This window comes from Mustelus asterias, chromosome 1 (genome assembly GCF_964213995.1).
Source record: "Mustelus asterias chromosome 1, sMusAst1.hap1.1, whole genome shotgun sequence".
Classification (NCBI taxonomy): Eukaryota; Metazoa; Chordata; class Chondrichthyes; order Carcharhiniformes; family Triakidae; genus Mustelus; species Mustelus asterias.
In genome coordinates this window covers 199,513,927-199,538,171 of record NC_135801.1, presented here as the reverse complement: position 1 = coordinate 199,538,171, position 24,245 = coordinate 199,513,927, and the positions used below count along the sequence as shown (strand labels likewise).

Below are 24,245 nucleotides of genomic sequence, written 5' to 3'. Positions count from 1 at the left end.
GTGAGGGTAAAACACCAACTGCAGTCGGATAACGTGTTGACCCATTGCAACCCGGAAAGTCCGTTAGTCAGAATGTGAAGCCTCTCCATAGGGAATAGGGGCAGTCCTATCACACTGATGGGGCCCGGGATGGAGCGCCCAATTGGATATACCTGAAGGACATCAAAGAAAGATGCGGAAGGAAGGTGTGCACAGATAAAAATTCCATCAGTATGTGTATAGTCGACACATTACTGACCACAAGCCTCTGCTGGGTCTTTACAGAGCACCAAACTATCCCTCCTATGGTGTCAGCCCGAATACAGTGATGGGCACTATTGCTAGGCGCTTATGAGTTAACCCTGAAACATAGACCAGGGACACCAAGTTGCCGACACAGATGCCCTGAGTCACCTGCCTTTGCCACAAACTGTCCATCACCACCGAAAATGGACAAAGCAGGGATGACAGTAAATTTTGGCAAAACAAGTAAAGACTTGGATAAAAGCAAATTACTGCAGATGCTGCAATATGAAACCAAAAGAGAAAATGCTGGAAAATCTCAGCAGGTCTGCCAGCATCTGTAAGGAGAGAAAAGAGCTGATGTTTCCAGTCCAGATGACCCTTTGTCAAAGCAAAAAGGCAGAGAAAGTGGGAGATATCTATACTCCAGGGTGAGGGAATGAAAGATGAGTCATAGCCACAGAAACCAGGGGAAAGACTGCTAATGGCTGTCCACAGAGAGAATAAAGGGTGTGAATGGCCAAACAGTAGATAAACTAAAATGAAGATGTTGGGGGAGGGTGGGGGGGAATGGATGGGACAGAGGTAAGATTTAGAAAAGGAGAAGCAAAGGGGGAGAAAAAGCAAGGGAAGGGACGTAAAGTAGGGGGAAAGAGTGGGAGGGGGGAAGAAAAATGAAGAAAGACAATAAAGAAATAAAAGGTAGAGAACAGTAAAACTAAAATAAAATAAAATGAAAACAAAGGGGTGGAGGTGGGGTAGAGCAAGTCAGCCGAAGTTGTTGAATTCGATGTTGAGACCGGAAGGCTGTAAAGTGCCGAGCCGGAAGATGAGATGCTGTTCCTCCAGTTTGCGTTGAGCTTCACTGGAACATTGCAGCAGGCCAAGGACAGACATGTGGGCATAGGAGCAGGATCGTGTGTTGAAATGGCAAGCAACCGGAAGGTCAGGGTCCTGATTGCGCACAGACTGAAGGTGCTCAGCAAAGCGATCACCCAGTCTACGCTTGGTCTCTCCGATATAGAGGAGACCACATTGGAAGCAGCGAATGCAATAGACCAAATTGAAAGAGGTGCAAGTGAAACACTGCTTAACCTGGAATGAATGTTTTGGACCTTGGATCGGAAGCATGGAAGGGGTAAAGGGGCAGGCGTTACACCCTCTGCGATTGCATGGGAAGGTGCCAAGAGTGATGGGAGAGGTGTTGGGTATAGTGGAGGAGTGGACGAGGCTATCCCGGAGGGAACGGCCTCTGTGGAATGCTGACAGAGGGAGTGAAGGGAAGATGTGTTTCGTGGTGGCATCATGCTGGAGTTGGTGAAATTAGGAAAGGATTATGCTTTGCATGTGGAGGTTGGTGGGGTGAAATGTGAGAACGAGGGGTACTTTATCCTTGTTCTGGGAGGGAGGGGAGAGGGTGAGGGTTGTGGTGCGGGAGGTGGACTGCACACTGTTGAGGGCCCTGTCGACAACTGTAGATGGGAATCCATGGTTGAGGGAAAAGGAGCACATATGAGAAGCACCACTTTGGAAAGTGGCATCATCGGAACAAATGTGACGGAGGCGAAGGAGCTGAGAGAAAGGGATGGAGTCCTTATAGGATGTAGAGTGCGAAGAGCTGTCGTCCAGATAGCTGAGAGAGTCAGCGGGCTTGTAGTGGATATTGGTAGATAGTCTACTGCTGGAAATGGAGACAGAAAGATCAAGGAAGGGAAGGGAAGTGTCTGAGATGGACCAGGTGAAGACGATGGAGGGGTGGAAACTGGAAGCAAAATTGATGAATTTTTCGAGGTCTGGACGAGAGCAGGAAGCGGCACCAAAATAGTCATCAATGTTCCGGTAAAGGAGTTGTGAGAGGGGACCCGGGTAGGTCTGGAACAAGGGCGGCACGGTAGCACAGTAGTTAGCACTGCTGCTTCACAGCTCCAGGGACCTGGGTTCGATTCCCGGCTTGGGTCACTGTCTGTGTGGAGTTTGCACATTCTCCTCGTGTCTGCGTGGGTTTCCTCCAGGTGCTCCGGTTTCCTCCCACAGTCCAAAGATGTGCGGGTTAGGTTGATTGGCCCTTAGTGTCCTGAGATGTATAGGTTCGAGGGATTAGCGGGTAAATATGTAGGGATATGGGGGCAGGGCCTGGGTGGGATTGCGGTCGGTGCAGACTCGATGGGCCAAATGGCCTCTTTCTGCACTGTGGGGTTTCTATGATTTCTAAGGAATGTTCCACATACCCCATAAAAAGACAAGCGTAGCTAGGACCCATGTGGGTACCCATTGCTACTCCTTTGATTTGGAGAAAGTGGGATGGGTTAAAGACTTGGACTGGAAGCAATCCCACACGGGCAAAACTAAACCCCATGAGAGTCATTGGAGGAATGTCCCACACAAGACTTGAAGCCATATGTGACAAAATACCCAGAATTAAGCACAGAAGACTGCATTATCCTGTGGGGATCCTGGGTACTTGTCCCATATCCCGCTGAAAAGCCGATCCTTCAGGCGGTGTGCTGTCGGGTCAGGTGGTGTGGGGTGTCGGGTCAGGCAGTTGTGGGGGTGTTGGGTCAGGCGGTTGTGGGGTGTCAGGTCAGGCAGTGTGCTGTGTCGGGTCAGGCGGTGTGCTGTGTCGGGTCAGGCGGTGTGCGGTGTGGGGTGTTGGGTCAGGCGGTGTTGGGGTACCAGGTCAGGTGATTGTGGGGAATCAGGTCAGGCGGTGTGGGGGTGTCAGGTCAGGCCGTGTGCTGTGTTGGGTCAGGCGGTGTGGGATGTCAAGCACTTAAACACTTTGCTGAAACCCATATACACCACATCAACCGCTATACCCTCATCCACCTCTTTGGTCACCTTCTCAAATAACTCAATAAGGTTTGTGAGGCACGACCTACCCTTCACAAAACCGTGCTGACTATCCCTAATCAAATTATTCCTTTCCAGGTGATTATAAATCCTATCTCTTATAATCCTTTCCAATACTTTGCCTACAACAGAAGTAAGGCTCACCGGTCTATAATTACCAGGGTTGTCCCTACTCCCCTTCTTGAACAAGGGGACAACATTTGCTATCCTCCAGTCTTCTGGCACTGTTCCTGTAGACAATGACAACACAAAGATCAAAGCCAAAGGCTCTGCAATCTCCTCCCTCGCCTCCCAGAGAATCCTCGGATAAATCCCATCCGGCCCAGGAGACTTATCTATTTTTACCCTTTCCAGAATTGCTAACACCTCCTCCTTATGAACATCAATCCCATCCAGTCCAACAGCCTGCATCTCAGTACTCCCCTCGACAACACTGTCCCTCTCCAGTGTGAATACCGACGAAAAATATTCATTTAGTGCCTCTCCTATCTCTTCAGACTCCACGCACAACTTCCCACCACTGTCCTTGACTGGCCCTAATCTTACCCTAGTCATTCTTTTACTCCTGACATACCTATAGAAAGCTTTAGGGTTTTCCTTGATCCTACCTGCCAAAGACTTCTCATGTCTTCTGGCTCTTCTTAACTCTTTCTTTAGGTCCTTCCTGGCTAACTTGTAACTCTCAAGTGCCCTAACTGAGCCTTCACGTCTCATCTTAACATAAGTCTCCTTCTTCCTCTTCACAAGAGATTCAACCTCCTTAGTAAACCATGGTTCCTTCACACGCCTGCTTCCTCCCTGCCTGACAGGTACATATTAATCAGGGACGCATAGTAGCTGTTCCTTGAACAAGTTCCACATTTCAATTGTGCCCATCCCCTGCAGTTTCCTTCCCCAATCTATGCCAGCTAAATCTCGCCTAATCGCATCATAATTTCTTTTCCCCCAGCTATAACTCTTGCTCTTTGCTATATACCTATCCTTTTCCATTGCTAAGGTAAACGTAATCGAATTGTGGTCACTGTCACCAAAGTGCTCACCTACCTCCAAATCTAACACCTGGTCTGGTTCATTACCCAGTACCAAATCCAATGTGGCCTCGCCTCTTGTTGGTCTATCTACATACTGCGTCAGGAAGCCTACCTGCACACATTGGACAAAAACCGACCCCCCTAAAGTACTCGAACTATTGCTTTTCCAATCAATATTTGTAAAGTTAAAGTCCCCCAGTACAAATACCCTGTTACTTTCGCTCCTATCCAGAATCATCTTTGCAATCTTTTCCTCAACAACTCTGGAACATTTCGGAGGTCTATAAAAAACTCCCAACAGGGTGACCTCTCCTTTCCTGTTTCTAACCTCAGCCCAAACTACCTCAGTAAACGAGTCCTCATCAAATGTCCTTTCTGCCACCGTAATACTGTCCTTGACTAACAATGCCACGCCTCCCCCTCTTTTACCACCTTCCCTGCACTTACTGAAACATCTAAACCCTGGAACCTGCAACAACCATTCCTGTCCCTGCTCTATCCATGTCTCCGAGATGGCCACAACATCGAAGTCCCAGGTACCAGCGCATGCTGCAAGCTCACCCCCCTTATTCTGGATGCTCCTGGCGTTGAAGTATACACACTTCAAACCGCCTTCCTGCCTGCCAGTACACTCCTGCGACTCTGAAACCTCATCCATGACCTCACTACTCTCAACCTCCTGTACACTGGATCTACAATTCAGGTACCCACCCCCCTGCTGAATTAGTTTAAACCCTCCCAAAGAGCATTAGCGAATTTCCGCCCCAAAATATTGGTACCCCTCTGGTTCAAGTGCAGACCATCCTGTTTGTAGAGGTCCCACCTACCCCAGTAAGAGCCCCAATTGTCCAGGTATCTGAATCCCTCCCTCCTGCACCATCCCTGTAACCAGACTTTGTCTGATTATACCACTGCCTTCCAAATACTGAGTTATGAAATCCTTGATCATGGACTCCAGCAACTTCCCCAGTACCGACGTTAGGCTCACTGGTCTATAGTTCCCTGTTTTCTCTCTACCTTCCTTTTTCAATACCAGGCTTACGGTGTTCCACAGGGGTCAGTTTTGGGACTTTTGTTGTTCGTAGTATATATAAATGATTTGGAGAAAATGTAGCTGGTCTCATTAGTAAGTTCGCAGACGACACAAAAATTGGTGGAGTTGCGGATAGTGAAGAGGATTGTCAGAGGATACAGCAAGATATAGACTGGTTGGAGACTTGGACGTGGAAATGGCAGATGGAATTTAATCCAGACAAGTGTGAGATAAGACATTTTGGAAGGTCCAATGTACAGTAAAAGGTAGAACCCTCAGGAGTATTGACAGGCAGAGAGATCTGGGCGTGCATGCCCACCAATCACTGAAAGTGGAAATGCAGGTGGATAAGGGAGTCAAGAAAACATACTTGTATCGGCCGGGACATTGAGTATAAAAATAGGCAGGTCATGCTGCAGCTGGATGTGGATGCTTTGGAGAGGGTACAGAAGAGGTTTACCAGAATGTTGCCTGGTCTGGAGGGTATTAGCTGTGAGGAGAGGTTGGATAAACTCAGTTTATTCTCACTGGAAGGACAAGAGATTGAGGAGCGACCTGATAGAGTGTTACAAGATTATGACATGGACAGAGTGGGTAGTCAGATACTCTTTCCGAGGGTAGAAAAGTCAAGTACGAGGGGAAATAGGTTTAAGGTGCGTGGGGAAGTGTTTAGAGAAGATGTGTGAGGCAAACAGAAATTTATTTCAAAAGTTTAAGTTTATTTATTAGTGTCACAAGTAGGCTTACATTCACACTGCCATGAAGTTGCTTTGAAAATCCCGCAGTCACCACACTCCAGTGGGTACACTGAGGAAGAATTTAGCATCGCCAATGCACCTCACCAGCACGTCTTTCAGACTGTGGGAGGAAACCGGAGCATCCAGAGGAAACCCACGCAGACACAAAGAGAACATGCAAACTCCACACAGACAGTGACCCAAGCCGGGAATCGAACCCTGGTCCCTGGCACTGTGAGTGCTAATGACTGTGCCATTGTGCTGCCCCACACAGGGTGGTGAGTGCCTGGAACGCACTGCCCGGGGAGGGGGTGGGAGCAGGAATGATAGCAGCATTAATGGGGCAACTAGATGAATACATGAATAGGATGGGAATGGAAGGGTACGGACTCTAAGTGCATAGAACATAGAACATAGAACATAGAAAGCCACAGCACAAACAGGCCCTTCGGCCCACAAGTTGCGCCGATCACATCCCCACCTCTAGGCCTATCTATAGCCCTCAATCCCATTAAATCCCATGTACTCATCCAGAAGTCTCTTAAAAGACCCCAACGAGTTTGCCTCCACCACCACCGACGTCAGCCGATTCCACTCACCCACCACCCTCTGAGTGAAAAACTTACCCCTGACATCCCCCCTGTACCTACCCCCCAGCACCTTAAACCTGTGTCCTCTCGTAGCAACCATTTCAGCCCTTGGAAATAGCCTCTGAGAGTCCACCCTATCCAGACCCCTCAACATCTTGTTTTAGTTTAGGGAGGCATCGTGATCTTGGAGGGCTAAAGGTGTTCCTGTGCTGTACTTTTCTTTGTTCTTCTCTGTACATCATCTATCCTTCAATTTGTAGGAACCAGACCAGAGTCCAAAAACCACCAATGGATCTAGTATTTCCAGAGTAGCCATTTTGCTGTTGTCTTTTCCGGTACCGAGGTCGATGCAAGGTAGTCCATCTGGTTCATTCTTATTACTTGACCGAGTAGTGATTGTAGCAAAGTGGCAGATGGAATTTAACCCTGAAATGTGTGAGGTGATGCACGCTGGAAGGAGTAATTTGACAACTGAGTATTCAATGAATGGTAGGACACTAGGAAGTTCTGTGGAAACAAAGAGACCTTGGCGTTTTGTCCATAGATCTCTGAAAGCGGAAGGGTATGTTAGTAGGATGGTGAAAGAGGCATCTGAGAAATTCTGGCCTTTATCAATCGAGGCAGATTACAAAAGCAGGGAATCGTGGACAGAGTAAATAAGGAGCAGCTGTTCCCTTAGTTGAAGAGTCAATCACGAGGGAATATAGGTTCAAGGTGAGGGGCAGGAGGTTTAGGGGGGATGTGAGGAAAAACATTTTTACCCGGGGGTGGTGAGAGTCTGGAATGCGCTGTCTGGGAGGGTGGTGGAGGTGGGTTGCCTCACATCCTTTAAAAACTATCTGGATCACCACTGGGCACATTCAAGGCTGCAGGCCAAGTGCTGGCAGATGGGATTGGGTGGGAGGTCAGGTGTTTTTAATGTGTGGGTGCAGATCGATGGGCCTCTCCTGTGCTGTTTGATTCTGATTGATACAATTGAGTAGCTTCCTCGGTCACTTCAGAGGGCAGTTGAGTCAACCACATTTTATTAGTCACAAGCAGGCTTACATTAGCACTGCAATGAAGTTACTGTGAAAATCCCCGAGTCGCCACACTCCGGCACCTGTTCGGGTACACCGAGGGAGAATTTAGCATGGCCAATGCACCTTAACCAGCACGTCTTTCAGACTGTGGAAGGAAACCGGAACGCCCGAGGAAACACGCAATCACAGGGAGAACATGCAGACTCCGCACAGACAATGAGCCAAGCCGGGAATTGAACCCGGGTCCCCGGCACTGTGAGGCAGCAGTGCAAAGCTCTGTGCCACTGTGCTGCCCTGGTGTCCTGAGCAGGGCTTGGTCTGTGTATTTAAAATAGTTACTGTGATGTTAGAAGTGTATTTTTCCCTTCAAACTCTATCAGAGTCACTGAGTTTGAGACTGGCAGAACCATTGAAGTTAGCGATTTAAATTGCTTTGTCAGATGGTACCCAGCAAAGAGCAATTGTCCAGGGCAAGTTACCCCTTCTGGTCAATTGCCGGGTAAACCCTTACCTGGATCTTTGAAGAGAGGTTGCCCAGCGCAGCTTTGAGATACCCCTCAAATCTGACTCTGGGGAGCCAGGAGATCACTGCCCATTATATAGAGACAGTGAACATGAAATGATTTATTCAATGTGATTAAACTGAAAAGGTTTACTGATGGAAATTTCTTACCTGAAGTCTCTCCAACACTTTGTTGAAGATGTGTTGTGATAACTGTAGCAGTTACTGTTCCAACAAGTGATGCAGCTGTGGAAACGAAAGAATAGAAACATCCTCAAAAGATGCGAGACTTTATGCTTATGCTCTGGAACACTCAGTTTACAAGCCAGGCTGTGATTAGCAGAATAACATTGTCTATCAGTTAGCATCTCCCTGCATCTCCCTGTCTCTGCCATTATTTGTCGGTGGTGATTTGTATCTTCCAGTGTTTGTTGATGCTTGCAAATAGATATAGTTTTAAGACATTTATATTTTCATTTTTGTGATAGGAATAAAGTATGAATTTATGTTTCAGCTTAATGTGCGCAGGTACTGCAGGCAGTAAAGAAGGCAAATGGTAAGTTAGCCTTCATAGCAAGAGGATTCGAGTATTGGGTTAGGGATGTTTTGCTGCAATTGTATCGGGCATTGTTGAGGCCACACCTGGAATATTGTGTGCAGGTTTGGTGTCCTTATCTGAGGAAGCATGTCCTTGCTGTAGAGGGAGAACAGCAAAGGTTTACCAGGCTGATTCTTGGGATGGCAGGTATGTCATATGAGGAGAGATTAAGTTGGTTAGGATTATATTCACTGGAGTTTAGTAGAGTAACAAGTCTCACAACAGCACGAGCTTTTGGAGCGCTGCTCCTTCATCAGGTGAGTGGAGAGTTGGGTTCACAAACAGGGCATATGTAGACAAAGACTCAATTGCAAGATAATGTTTGGAATGCGAGTCTTTACAGATAATCATTTCTTTACAGGTACAGACAATGCGAGCGGAGAGAGGGATAATCACAGGTTAAAGATGTGTGAATTGTCTCAAGCCAGGACAGTTAATTAGATTTTGCGAGCCCAGGCAAGTCATGGGGGTTACAGGTAGTGTGACATGAACCCAAGATCCCGGTTGAGGCCGTCCTGAAAGAATCAGAGGCTGAATGCCCTTGACAGCAGTGTTCAAAGAACAAAGAACAAAGAACAGTACAGCACAGGAAACAGGCCCTTCGGCCCTCCAGGCCTGTGCCGCTCCTTGCTCCAACTAGACCAATCGTTTGTATCCCTCCATTCCCAGGCTGCTCATGTGACTATCCAGGTAAGTCTTAAACGATGTCAGCGTGCTTGCCTCCACCACCCTACTTGGCAGCGCATTCCAGGCCCCCACCATCCTCTGTGTAAAAAACGTCCCTCTGACGTCTGAGTTATACTTCGCTCCTCTCAGCTTGAGCCCGTGACCCCTCGTGATCGTCACCTCCGACCTGGGATAAAGCTTCCCACTGTTCACCCTATCTATACCCTTCATAATCTTGTATACCTCTATTAGATCTCCCCTCATTCTCCGTCTTTCCAAGGAGAACAACCCCAGTCTACCCAATCTCTCCTCATAGCTAAGACCCTCCATACCAGGCAACATCCTGGTAAACCTTCTCTGCACTCTCTCCAATGCCTCCACGTCCTTCTGGTAGTGCGGCGACCAGAACTGGATGCAGTACTCCAAATGTGGCTTAACCAGCGTTCTATACAGCTGCATCATCAGACTCCAGCTTTTATACTCTATACCCCGTCCTATAAAGGCAAGCATACCATATGCCTTCTTCACCACCTTCTCCACCTGCGTTGCCACCTTCAAGGATTTGTGGACTTGCACACCTAGGTCCCTCTGTGTTTCTATACTCCTGATGACTCAGCCATTTATTGTATAACTCCTCCCGACATTATTTCTTCCAAAATGCATCACTTCGCATTTATCCGGATTAAATTCCATCTGCCACCTCTCCGCCCAATTTTCCAGCCGATCTATATCCTGCTGTATTGCCCGACAATGCTCTTCGCTATCCGCAATTCCAGCCATCTTCGTGTCATCCACAAACTTGCTGATTACACCAGTTACACCTTCTTCCAAATCATTTATATATATCACAAATAGCAGAGGTCCCAGTACAGAGCCCTGCGGAACACCACTGGTCACAGACCTCCAGCCGGAAAAAGACCCTTCGACCACTACCCTCTGTCTCCTATGGCCAAGCCAGTTCTCCACCCATCGAGCCACTTCTCCTTGTATCCCATGAGCCTTAACCTTCTTAACCAACCTGCCATGTGGGACTTTGTCAAATGCCTTACTGAAATCCATATAGACGACATCCACGGCCCTTCCTTCATCAACCGTTTTTGTCACTTCCTCAAAAAACTCCACCAAATTTGTAAGGCACGACCTCCCTCTTACAAAACCATGCTGTCTGTCACTAATGAGATTGTTCCGTTCTAAATGCACATACATCCTGTCTCTAAGAATCCTCTCCAACAACTTCCCTACCACGGACGTCAAGCTCACCGGCCTATAATTTCCTGGGTTATCCCTGCTACCCTTCTTAAACAACGGGACCACATTCGCTATCCTCCAATCCTCAGGGACCTCACCCGTGTCCAAAGAAGCGACAAAGATTTCCGTCAGAGGCCCAGCAATTTCATCTCTCGTCTCCCTGAGCAGTCGAGGATAGATGCCATCAGGCCCTGGGGCTTTGTCAGTTTTAATGTTCCCTAAAAAACCTAACACTTCCTCTCTTGTAATGGAGATTTTCTCTAACGGGTCAACACCTCCCTCCGAGACACTCCCGGTTAACACGCCCCTCTCCTTCGTGTTCCCCAACAGGTGCCTGGTAAATGTCGCGCAGTGTCCATTCATCCGTCGTCATAGGTCTGCATGGTCTTGCCGATGTACCATGCCTCGGGACATCCTTTCCTGAAGCGTGTCAGGTAGGCAACGTTGGCCGAGTCGCAAGAGTATGTACCGTGTACCTAGTGGATGGTGTTCTCACCTGTGATGGTGGTATCCGTGTCGATGATCCGGCACGTCTTGCAGAGGTTGCTGTGGCAGGGTTGTGTGGTGTCGTGGTCACTGTTCTCCTGAAGGCTTGGTAGTTTGCTGCGGACAATGGTCTGTTTGAGGTTGCGCGATTGTTTGAAGGCAAGAAGTGGGGGTGTGGAGATGGTCTTGGCGAGATGTTCGTCTTCATCGATGACGTGTTGAAGGCTTCGAAGAAGATTTTGTAGTTTCTCCACTCCGGGGAAGTACTGGACGAAGAAGGGCACTCTGTCGGTCATGTCCCGTGTTTGTCTTCTGAGGAGATCGGTGCGGTTTTTCGCTGTGGCGCATCAGAACTGTCGATCGATGAGTCGAGCGCCATAATCCCGTTCTTTCAGCATCTGAGTACTGAGGCTGTTGGAGCAATGCCATCGTCATGGGGGATGCTGGTGTAGAGTGCCAAGACATCCATTATGACGAGGAGTGTCCCTGGTTCAACTGCTCCAGGGGTGTTGCATTTCTGTAGGAAGTACGTAGTGTCGCGACAGAAGCTGGGGGTTCTTTGTATAATGGGTTTCAGGATGCCCCCGACGTAGCCGGTGAGGTTCCCACACAGGGTCCCATTGCCTGATAGGATGGGACGGCCAGGTATTTTGGCCTTGTCTCTCTCCAGGAGGCAGTGGTGATCTCCAACCGTGGACTACTCTACAGAATCGGTTGCATTCTTGGACACATGCATCTCCATCAAGGACTTCACTCTATCGCAAGCCCATGGATAACCTCACGATGCTCCACTTCTCCAGCTTCCACCCTAAATACATGAAAGAAACCATCCCCTACGGACAGGCCCTCCAGGATCTGCTCAGATGAGGAGGAACATAACAGACACCGACAGATGCTGAAAGACACCCTCGTAGAAACGGGATATGGTGCTCGACTCATCGATCAAATGTTCCGACACGCCACAGCAAGAAACCGCACCGAACTCCTCAGAAACCAAACACAGGACACGACCAACAGAGTACCCTTTGTGATCCAGTACTTCCCTGGAGCAGAGAAACTATGACATCTTCTTTGGAACTTTAAACATGTCATTGATGGAGACGAACATCTCCTCAAGGCCATCCCCACACCCCCACTACTTTCCTTCAAACAACCGCACAACCTCAAACAGAGCATTGTCCGAAGCAAACTACCCAGCCTTCAGTAGAACAGCGACCAGGACACCACACAACCCTGCCACAGCAACCTCTGGAAGACGTGCCAGATCATTGACACGGATGCCATCATCTCACATGAGAACACCATCCACCAGGTACACAGTACATACTCATGCAACTCGGCCAATGTTGCCCAGCTGATATGCTGCAGGAAAGGATGTCCCAAGGCATGGTACAGCGACGAGACCATGCAGACGCGATGACAATGGATTAACGGACACCGCACGACATTCAACAGGCAAGAGTGTTTCCTTCTCAGCAGTCCAGGGCATTCAGCCTCTGATTTTCGGGTAAGCGTTCTCCAAGGTGACCTCTAAGACACACGATAACGCAGAATCGCTGAGCAGAAGCTGATAGCCAACTGACTGCACACATGAGGACAGCCTCAACTGGGGTCTTGGGTTCATATCACATGACCTGTAACCCCCACGACTTGCCTGGGCTTGGAAAATCTCACGAACTGTCCCGGCTGGAGACAATTCACACCTCTTTAACCTGTGATTATCCCTCTCTCCACACACATTGTCTGCACCTGTAAAGACTTGATTACCTGTAAAGACTTGCATTCCAACCATTATCTTGCAATTGAGTCTGTATCTATATGCCCTGTTTGTGAACCCAAGTCTCCACTTACCTGGTGAAGGAGCAGCGCTCCAAAAGCTCGTGGAATTTAATCCGGATAAATGCGAAGTGATGCATTTTTGGAAGAAATAAAGTAGGGAGGAGTTATACAATAAATGGCAGAGTCATCAGGAGTATAGAAACACAGAGGGACCTAGGTGTGCAAGTCCACAAATCCTTGAAGGTGGCAACACAGGTGGAGAAGGTGGTGAAGAAGGCATATGGTATGCTTGCCTTTATAGGACGGGGTATAGAGTATAAAAGCTGGAGTCTGATGATGCAGCTGTATAGAACGCTGGTTAGGCCGCATTTGGAGTACTGCGTCCAGTTCTGGTCGCCGCACTACCAGAAGGACGTGGAGGCATTGGAGAGAGTGCAGAGAAGGTTTACCAGGATGTTGCCTGGTATGGAGGGTCTTAGCTATGAGGAGAGATTGGGTAGACTGGGGTTGTTCTCCTTGGAAAGACGGAGAATGAGGGGAGATCTAATAGAGGTATACAAGATTATGAAGGGTATAGATAGGGTGAACAGTGGGAAACGTTTTCCCAGGTCGGAGGTGATGATCACGAGGGGTCACGGGCTCAAGCTGAGAGGGGCGAAGTATAACTCAGACATCAGAGGGACGTTTTTTACACAGAGGGTGGTGGGGGCCTGGAATGCGCTGTCAAGTAGGGTGGTGGAGGCAGGCACGCTGACATCGTTTAAGACTTACCTGGATAGTCACATGAGCAGCCTGGGAATGGAGGGATACAAACGATTGGTCTAGTTGGACCAAGGAGCGGCACAGGCTTGGAGGGCCGAAGGGCCTGTTTCCTGTGCTGTACTGTTCTTTGTTCTTTGTTCTTTGATACCAAATAAACGTGTTGGACATTCATCTGGTGTTGTGAGTTCTAAACTCCAGTGGATATAATCCTAACCAATTTAGTCTCTCCTCAAATGACAGACCTGCCATCGCAGGAATCAACCTGATAAACCTTCACTGATCTCCCTCGATAGCAAGGACATCCTTCCTCAGATAAGGACACCAAACCTGCACACAATATTCCAGGTGTAGCCTCACCAATGCACTATATAATTGCAGTAAAACATCCCTATCCCTATACTCAAATCCTCTCGCTATGAAGGCCAGCTTTGCCATTTGCCTTATTTACTGCCTGCTGTACCTGCGCGCTTACTTTCAGCAATGGATGCACGAGGACTCCAAGGCCTCACCGAGTATCCACCTCTCTCAATTTACACCCATTCAAGTAATAATCTATCTTCCTATTATTGCTACCAAAGTGGATAACCTCACATTCATCCACATTATACTGCATCTGCCACGCGAACGCCTACACACTCAGCCTGTCCAAATCAAGCTGAAGCATCTCTGCATCCTCCTCACAGCTCACCCTCCCACCCAACTTTGTATCATCTGCAAACCTGGAGATAATACATTTAGCTCCCTCTTTCAACACTGATATAAAATGTGAACAGTTGGGGTCCAAGCACAGATCCCTGTGTAACCTACTAGTCACTGACTGCCAATCAGAAAAAGACCCATTCATTCCAACTCTTTGCTTCCTATCTGCCAATCAGTTTTCTATCCATCTCAAGACATTACCTGCATCCCACGTGCTTTAACTTTGCATCATAATCTATTATGTGACATCTTGTTGAAAGCTTCTGGAAGTCTAAATAAACCACATCCACTGGTTCTCCTTGGTCAATTCTGTTAGTTACATTCTCAAAGAATTACTTATTTATTTATTTTCAAATTTGCTGTCACAGAGTCTGAGTTTTACAGCACAGAAAGAGGCTCTCTGCCCATTGCGCCTGTACCACCCATCAAGCCCCTATCGATTGTAATCCCATTTTCCAACACTTGGTCTGTAGCCTTATATGCTATGCCATTTCACATGCTCATCTAAATGCTTCTTAAATCTTGTGAGGGTTCCTGCCTTTACCACCCTTTCAGGCAGTGAGTTCCAGATTCCCACCACTGGGTGAAAAGGTTCCTCAAGCTCCCTCTAAATTTCTTGCCCTTAACCTTAAATCTGCTGCCTCTGGTTATTGACACCTCTACTGAGGGGAAGACTTTCTTCTATCCATGCCCCTCATAATTTTGTACGCCTCAATCACATCCCAGCCGCCCCCGCCTCAGCCTTCTCTGCTGCAAGGAAAACAACCCCAGCCTAACCACCCTCTCTTCATGGCTCAAACACCGCAGGAAACATCATGGTCAATCCCCTCTGCACCTTTCCCAGTGCAATCACAAGGTGCTCCAGCTGTTGCTGAACAAGTACTTTTTGCAGCTCCATCATAACCTCTCTGCTCTTATCTTCCATGACTTAATAAAGTATCCACATGGCTGCTCAACCACCATACCTACCTGTCCTGCTGGAATTTTGGACATGCACCCCAAAGTCCCTCTGTACTTCCGAGCATTCTACCACTCATTGTGTATCCTCTTGCTTTGTTAGTCCTCATAGAATTTCCAATAAATATTCTCCAGTCTCCACCTATAATGGACCCACATTTGTTTTTTCCTCATCTCAGTCCTGAAAGGCCCTTATTCTTAGACTGTGAACCCTAGCTCTGGACTTCCCCAACATCGGGAACATTCTTCCTCCATCCAGCCTGTCCAGTCCCATCAGGATTTTATACATTTCTGTGAGATCCCCTCTCATTCTTCTAAATTCTAGTGAGTACAAGCCCAGTCGATAAAATCTCTCTTCATATGTCAGTCCTGCCATTCTAGGAATCAGTCTGGTGAACCTTCGCTGAACTCCCTCAATAACAAGAATGTCTTTCCTCAGACTAGGAGACCAAAACTGCACACAATACTCAAGGTGTGGCCTCACCAAGGCTCTGTATAACTGCAGCAAGACATCCTTACTCAAATCATCTTGCTATGATGGCCAGCATGCCATTAGCTTTCCTCACCGCCTCCTGTACCTGCACGTGAATATTGAGCGACTGTTCCATCATCACACCAAGGTCATGCGGCACTTCCCATTTTCCTAAACTGCTACCATTCAGATAATAATCTTCCTTCCTGTTTTTGCCACCAAAGTGGATGAGTTCACATTTATCCACATTGTATTGCATTTGCCAAGTATTTGCCCACTCAGTCAGCCTATCCAAGTCACTCTGCAGCCTCTTCACATCCTCCTCACAGCACACACTGCCACTCAGCTTCGTGTCACCTGCAAATTTGGAGATATTGCATTCATAAGAACATCAGAACATAAGAAATAGGAGCAGGAGTGGGCCATCTCGACCCTCGAGCCTGCCCCGCCATTCAATAAGGTCATGGCTGATCTGAAGTGGATCAGTTCCACTTACCCGCCTGATCCCCATAACCCCTAATTCCCTTACCGATCAGAAATCCATCTATCCGTGACTTAAACATATTCAACGAGGTAGCCTCCACCACTTCAGTGGGCAGAGAATTCCAGAGATTCACCACCCTCTGAGAGAAGAAGTTCCTCCTTTTTTTTTTAACTGGTCGGTGCAACATCGTGGGCCGAAGGGCCTGTTCTGCGCTGTAATGTTCTATGTTCCTCAACTCTGTCCTAAACTGACCCCCCTTTATTTAGAGCCGTGCCCTCTAGTTCTAGTTTCCTTTCTAAGTGGAAAGAATCTCTCCACTTCTACCCTATCCAGCCCCTTCATAATCTTATATGCCTCTATAAGATCACCCCTCAGCCTTCTAAATTCCAACGAGTACAAGCCTAATCTGCTCAGTCTCTCCTCAATATCTACACCCCTCATCTCCGGTATCAACCAGGTGAAGCTTCTCTGCATTTCCTCCAAGACCAATATATCTTTTCGCAAGTAAGGGAACCAAAACTGCACAACATCCACTGATTCACCCTTGTTCACTCTACTGGTCACATCCTCAAAAAATTCCAGAAGATTTGTCGAACATGATTTCCCTTCAGTGAATCCATGCTGATTTGGACCAAACCTGTCACCGCTTTTCAAATGCTCAGTTATTACACCCTTAATAAATGCCTTCTTTATTGCCTGCTGTACCTATGTGCTTACTTTCAGCGACTGAAGTACGGGGACACCAAGGTCTCGCTGAGTATCCACCTCTCTCAATTTACACCCATTTAAGTAATAATCTGTTTTCCTATTATTGCTACCAAAGTGGAAATCTTCATATTTATCCACATTATGCTGCATCGGCCATGTAGAGGCCCACACACTCAGCCTGTCCAAATCATGCTGAAGCATCTCTGCATCCTCCTCACAGCTCACCCTCCCACACAACTTTGTATCATCTCCAAATTTGGAGATAATACATTCAGTTCCCTCTTTCAGATCATTATTATATAATGTGAACAGTTGGGGTCCTAGCACAGATCCCTGTGGAACCCCACTAGTCATTGACTGCCAACTCTTTGATCGAAGGCTGGTTAGCAGATAGGAAGCAATCTTAAGACACGACCCGCAGTCCCCTACGCTTTAACTTTACATCATAGTCTGTCATGTGAGACCTTGACGAAAGCCTTTTGAAAGTCTAAATAAACCACATCCACCAGTTCACCTTGGTCAACTCTCCAAATTACTTCCTCAAAGAATTCAACTAGATTTATTACGCATGATTTCCCGTCTGTAAATCCATGCTGACTTGTCTGATTATACCACTGCCTTCCAAATACTGAGTTATGAAATCCTTGATCATGGACTCCAGCAACTTCCCCAGTACCGACATTAGGCTCACTGGTCTATAGTTCCCTATTTGCTCTCAACCTCCCTTTTTCAATACCAGGCTTACGGTGTTCCACAGGGGTCAGTTTTGGGACTTTTGTTGTTCGTAGTATATATAAATGATTTGGAGAAAATGTAGCTGGTCTCATTAGTAGGCTCGCAGACAACCCAAAAATTGGTGGAGTTGCGGATAGTGAAGAGGATTGTCAGAGGATACAGCAAGATATAGACTGGTTGGAAACTTGGACGTAGAAATGGCACATGGAATTTAATCCGGACAAGTGTGAGATAATATATTTTGGAAGGTCCAATGTACAGTAAAAGGTAGAACCCTCAGGAGTATTGACAGGCAGAGAGATCTGGGCGTGCATGCCCACCAATCACTGAAAGTGGAAATGCAGGTGGATAAGGTAGTTAAGAAAACATACTTGTATCGGCCGGGACATTGAGTATAAAAATAGGCAGGTCATGCTGCAGCTGGATGTGGATGCTTTGGAGAGGGTACAGAAGAGGTTTACCAGAATGTTGCCTGGTCTGGAGGGTATTAGCTGTGAGGAGAGGTTGGATAAACTCAGTTTGTTCTTACTGGAACGACGGAGTTTGAGGAGCGACCTGATAGAGTTTTACAAGATTATGACATGGACAGAGTGGGTAGTCAGATACTCTTTCCGAGGGTAGAAAAGTCAAGTACGAGGGGAAATAGGTTTAAGGTGCGTGGGGAAGTGTTTAGAGAAGATGTGTGAGGCAAACAGAAATTTATTTCAAAAGTTTAAGTTTATTTATTAGCGTCACAAGTAGGCTTACATTCACACTGCCATGAAATTGCTTTGAAAATCCCGCATGCACCACACTCCAGTGGGTACACTGAGGAAGAATGTAGCATCGCCAATGCACCTAACCAGCACGTCTTTTGGACTGTGGGAGGAAACCGGAGCACCCGGAGGAAACCCACGCAGACACAAAGAGAACATGCAAACTCCACACAGACAGTGACCCAAGCCGGGAATCGAACCCTGGTCCCTGGCACTGTGAGGCAGCAGTGCTAATGACTGTGCCATTGTGCTGCCCCACACAGGGTGGTGAGTGCCTGGAACGCACTGCCCGGGGAGGGGGTGGGAGCAGGAATGAAAGCAGCATTAATGGGGCAACTAGATGAATACATGAATAGGATGGGAATGGAAGGGTACGGACTCTGTAAGTGCATAGGGTTTTAGTTTAGGGAGGCATCGTGATCTTGGAGGGCTAAAGGGCCTGTTCCTGTGCTGTACTTTTCTTTGTTCTTCTCTGTACATCATCTATCCTTCAATTTGTAGGAACCAGACCAGAGTCCAAAAACCACCAATGGATCTAGTATTTCCAGAGTAGCCATTTTGCTGTTGTCTTTTCCGGTACCGAGGTCGATGCAAGGTAGTCCATCTGGTTTCATTCTTATTACTTGACCGAGTAGTGATTGTAGCAAAGTGGCAGATGGAATTTAACCCTGAAATGTGTGAGGTGATGCACGCTGGAAGGAGTAATTTGACAACTGAGTATTCAATGAATGGTAGGACACTAGGAAGTTCTGTGGAAACAAAGAGACCTTGGCGTTTTGTCCATAGATCTCTGAAAGCGGAAGGGTATGTTAGTAGGATGGTGAAAGAGGCATCTGAGAAATTCTGGCCTTTATCAATCGAGGCAGATTACAAAAGCAGGGAATCGTGGACAGAGTAAATAAGGAGCAGCTGTTCCCTTAGTTGAAGAGTCATTCACGAGGGAATATAGTTTCAAGGTGAGGGGCAGGAGGTTTAGGGGGGATGTGAGGAAAAACATTTTTACCCGGGGGTGGTGAGAGTCTGGAATGCGCTGTCTGGGAGGGTGGTGGAGGTGGGTTGCCTCACATCCTTTAAAAACTATCTGGATCATCACTGGGCACGTTCAAGGCTGCAGGCCAAGTGCTGACAGATGGGATTGGGTGGGAGGTCAGGTGATTTTAATGTGTGGGTGCAGATCGATGGGCCTCTCCTGTGCTGTTTGATTCTGATTGATACAATTGAGTAGCTTCCTCGGTCACTTCAGAGGGCAGTTGAGTCAACCACATTTTATTAGTCACAAGCAGGCTTACATGAGCACTGCAATGAAGTTACTGTGAAAATCCCCGAGTCGCCACACTCCGGCACCTGTTCGGGTACACCGAGGGAGAATTTAGCATGGCCAATGCACCTTAACCAGCACGTCTTTCAGAGTGTGGGGGGAAACCAGAGCACCCGGAGGAAACACGCAATCACAGGGAGAACATGCAGACTCCGCACAGACAATGAGCCAAGCCGGGAATTGAACCCGGGTCCCCGGCACTGTGAGGCAGCAGTGCAAAGCTCTGTGCCACTGTGCTGCCCTGGTGTCCTGAGCAGGGCTTGGTCTGTGTATTTAAAATAGTTACTGTGATGTTAGAAGTGTATTTTTCCCTTCAAACTCTATCAGAGTCACTGAGTCTGAGACTGGCAGAACCATTGAAGTTAGCGATTTAAATTGCTTTGTCAGATGGTACCCAGCAAAGAGCAATTGTCCAGGGCAAGTTACCCCTTCTGGTCAATTGCCGGGTAAACCCTTACCTGGATCTTTGAAGAGAGGTTGCCCAGCGCAGCTTTGAGATACCCCTCAAATCTGACTCTGGGGAGCCAGGAGATCACTGCCCATTATATAGAGACAGTGAACATGAAATGATTTATTCAATGTGATTAAACTGAAAAGGTTTACTGATGGAAATTTCTTACCTGAAGTCTCTCCAACACTTTGTTGAAGATGTGTTGTGATAACTGTAGCAGTTACTGTTCCAACAAGTGATGCAGCTGTGGAAACGAAAGAATAGAAACATCCTCAAAAGATGCGCGACTTTATGCTTATGCTCTGGAACACTCAGTTTACAAGCCAGGCTGTGATTAGCAGAATAACATTGTCTATCAGTTAGCATCTCCCTGCATCTCCCTGTCTCTGCCATTATTTGTCGGTGGTGATTTGTATCTTCCAGTGTTTGTTGATGCTTGCAAATAGATATAGTTTTAAGACATTTATATTTTCATTTTTGTGATAGGAATAAAGTATGAATTTATGTTTCAGCTTAATGTGCGCAGGTACTGCAGGCAGTAAAGAAGGCAAATGTTAAGTTAGCCTTCATAGCAAGAGGATTCGAGTATTGGGTTAGGGATGTTTTGCTGCAATTGTATCGGGCATTGATGAGGCCACACCTGGAATATTGTGTGCAGGTTTGGTGTCCTTATCTGAGGAAGCATGTCCTTGCTGTAGAGGGAGAACAGCAAAGGTTTACCAGGCTGATTCTTGGGATGGCAGGTATGTCATATGAGATATTAAGTTGGTTAGGATTGTATTCACTGGAGTTTAGAAGAGTAACACGTCTCACAACAGCGAGCTTTTGGCGCGCTGCTCCTTCATCAGGTGAGTAACTGCTACAGTTCACAAACAAGGCATATATAGACACAGACTCAATTGCAAGATAATGGTTGGAATGCGAGTCTTTACAGGTAATCATTTCTTTACAGGTACAGACAATGCGATTGGAGAGAGGGATAATCACAGGTTAAAGATGTGTGAATTGTCTCCAGCCAGGACAGTTCGTTCAATTTTGCAAGCCCAGGCAAGTCATGGGGGTTACAGGTAGTGTGACATGAACCCAAGATCCCGGTTGAGGCCGTCCTCATGTGTGCTAAACTTGGCTATCAGTTTCTGCTCAGTGATTTTGCGTTGTCGTGTGTCTGGGAGGTCGCCTTGGAGAACGCTTACCCGAAAATCAGAGACTGAATGCCCTTGACAGCAGTGTTCCCCAGCAGCTGCCTGGTGAATGTCGCGCAGTGTCCATTCATCCATTGTCGTAGCGTCTGCATGGTGTCGCCGATGTAGCATGCCTCGGGACATCCTTTCCTGAAGCGTTTCAGGTAGGAAACATTGGCCGAGTTGCAAGAGTATGTACCGTGTACCTGGTGGATGGTGTTCTCACCTGTGATGGTGGTATCCGTGTTGATGATCCGGCACGTCTTTCAGAAGTTGCTGTGGCAGGGTTGTGTGGTGGTGTGGTCGCTGTTCTCCTGAAGGCTGCGTAGTTTGCTACGGACAATGGTCTGTTTGAGGTTGCGCGATTGTTTGAAGGCAAGAAGTGGGGGTGTGGAGATGGTCTTGGTGAGATGTTCGTCTTCATCGATGGCATGTTGAACGCTTCGAAGAAGATTCTGTAATTTCTCCACTCCGGGAAAGTAGTGGACGATGAAGTGTATTCTGTCGGTCATGTCCCGTGTTTGTCTTCTGAGGAAATGGGTGCGGTTTTTCGCTGTGGCACAATAGAACTGTCGATCGATGAGTTGAGCGCCATATCCCGTTCTTACGAAGGTGTTTTTCAGCATCTGAGTCCTGAGGCTGTTGGAGCAATGCCATCGTCATGGGAGATGCTGGTGTAGAGTGCCAAGACATCCATTATGACGAGGAGTGTTCGTGGTTCAATTGCTCCATGGGTGTTGAGTTTCTGTAGGAAGTACGTAGTGTCGCGACAGGAACTGGGGGTTCTTTCTATAATGGTTTTCAGGAGGCCCTCGACGTAGCCAGAGAGGTTCCCACACAGGGTCCCATTGCCTGATAGGATGGGACGGCCAGGTATTTTTGCCTTGTGTCTCTTCGGGAGACAGTGGAGACCTCCAACCATAGACTACTCTCCAGAATCGGTTGCATTCTTGGACACATGTATCTCCGTCAAGGACTTCACTCTATCGCAAGCCCATGGATAACCTCACGATGCTCCACTTCTCCAGCTTCCACCCTAAATATATTAAAGAAACCATCCCCTACGGACAAGCCCTCCAGGATCTGCTCAGATGAGGAGGAACATAACAGACACCTACAGATGCTGAAAGACGTAGGAACGGGATATGGTGCTCGACTCATCGATCAACAGTTCCGACATGCCACAGCAAGAAACCGCACTGACCTCCTCAGAAGGCAAACACAGGACATGACCGACAGAGTACCCTTTGTGATCCAGTACTTCCCTGGAGCAGAGAAACTATGACATCTCCTTTGGAACTTTCAACATGTCATCGATGAAGATGAATATCTCGTCAAGGCCATCTCCACACGCCGACTACTTTCCTTCAAACAACCACGCAATCTCAAACAGATCATTGTTCACAGCAAATTATCCAGCCTTCAGTAGAAAGCGACCACGACACCACACAACCCTGCCAAGCCAACCTCTGGAAGACGTGCCGGATCATTGACACGGATGCCATCATCTCACGTGAGAACACCATCAACTAGGTACATGGTACACATGCATGCAACTCGGCCAATGTTGCCTCCCTGATGCGCTGCAGGAAAGGATGTCCCGAGGTATGGTACATCGGCGAGACCATGCAGACGCTACGTCAACGGATCAACGGACACCGCGCGACATTCACCAGGCAAGAGTGTTCCCTTCCTGTCGGGGAACACATCAGCAGTCCAGGGCATTCAGTCTCTGATTTTTGGGTAAGCGTTCTCCAAGGCGACCTCTAAGACACACAACAACGCAGAATCGCTGAACAGAACCTGATAGCCAAGTTTGCACACATGAGGACGGCATTAACCGGGATCTTGGGTTCATATCACACTACGCGTAACCCCCACGACTTGCCTGGGCTTGCAAAATCCTACTAACTGCCCTGGCTTGAGACAATTCACACCTCTTTAACCTGTGATTATCCCTCTTTCCACTTGCATTGTCTGTACCTGTAAAGACTTGATTACCTGTAACGACTCACATTCCAACCATTATCTTGCAATTGAGTCTGTATCTACATAGGTCCTGTTTGTGAACCCAACTCTCCACTCACCCGATGAAGGAGCAGCGCTCCAAAAGCTCGTGATACCAAATAAACCTGTTGGACTTTCACCTGGTGTTGTGAGTTTTAAACTCCAGTGAATATAATCCTAACTGACTTCGTCTCTCCTCATATGACAGACCTGCCATCCCAGGAATCAACCTGATAAACCTTCGCTGTTCTCCCTCTAGAGCAAGGACATCCTTCCTCAGAGAAGGACACCAAACCTGCACACATTGGGCCCGATTTTACCATTTTGATTCTAAGTGCCGAATCTGGGCGGAGTACAGATCCGACCTTGGAATCGGAGTTCAGACGCGCCCATACGCTTTCAGCCGGCTCCAGTCCGATCCACGCTGTGGGCGGGGCTGAGCGCTGCCGCAATGATCAGAGCTCTGAACTGCGCATGCGCAGTTCGAAGAAAATCTGAAAAAGCACGCCCGTGTCGGGAAAGGATAAAAAGCAGAAAGCGGATGTATCTTTGCGGGGGGAGAGGAGGAGGGAGGCGCGTCAGATGTATCTCTGGGGGCGGGAGGAGGAGGACGCGGGTCAGATGTATCTCTGGTGGGGGGGCAGGGGTGGCCGCTGCCACTCTGCGGGTGATCCCTCCTCCCCACCGGAGGAACGAATCCCTCCTCCCGGAGTGATTCAAGTCCATGATCTTTCATCTGAAACATTAACTCAGTTTCTCTCTCCGTACGTGCTGCCTGAGTATGAATCAGTAAGTAAATGGCCTGCTACATGAGGCGCAGAGATCATAAAATCCCTGTATTTGATCCCTAGTCCAAGCTCCAGCTGATGCCAGACAGGGCTTCAGTCTCTCTATTCTAAACCGAACAAAAACCATTCAATTACTCCTGCTTCTGATCAATATCCAGTGACGT

General features: G+C 47.7%; 1 protein-coding gene across 1 annotated transcript in view; it reads right to left on the bottom strand.

Annotated features, from left to right (window-relative positions):
- Positions 1-24,245, bottom strand: part of LOC144480912 (uncharacterized) — a 97,796-nt gene that overhangs the window by 54,258 nt on the left and 19,293 nt on the right. The window contains exons 4-5 of the mRNA XM_078200560.1: positions 20,275-20,349; positions 8,159-8,233 (exon numbers count right to left, since the gene is read on the bottom strand). Coding sequence (XP_078056686.1) covers positions 8,159-8,233; positions 20,275-20,349 — 150 coding nt within the window. The remainder of the gene's footprint in view (positions 1-8,158; positions 8,234-20,274; positions 20,350-24,245) is intronic.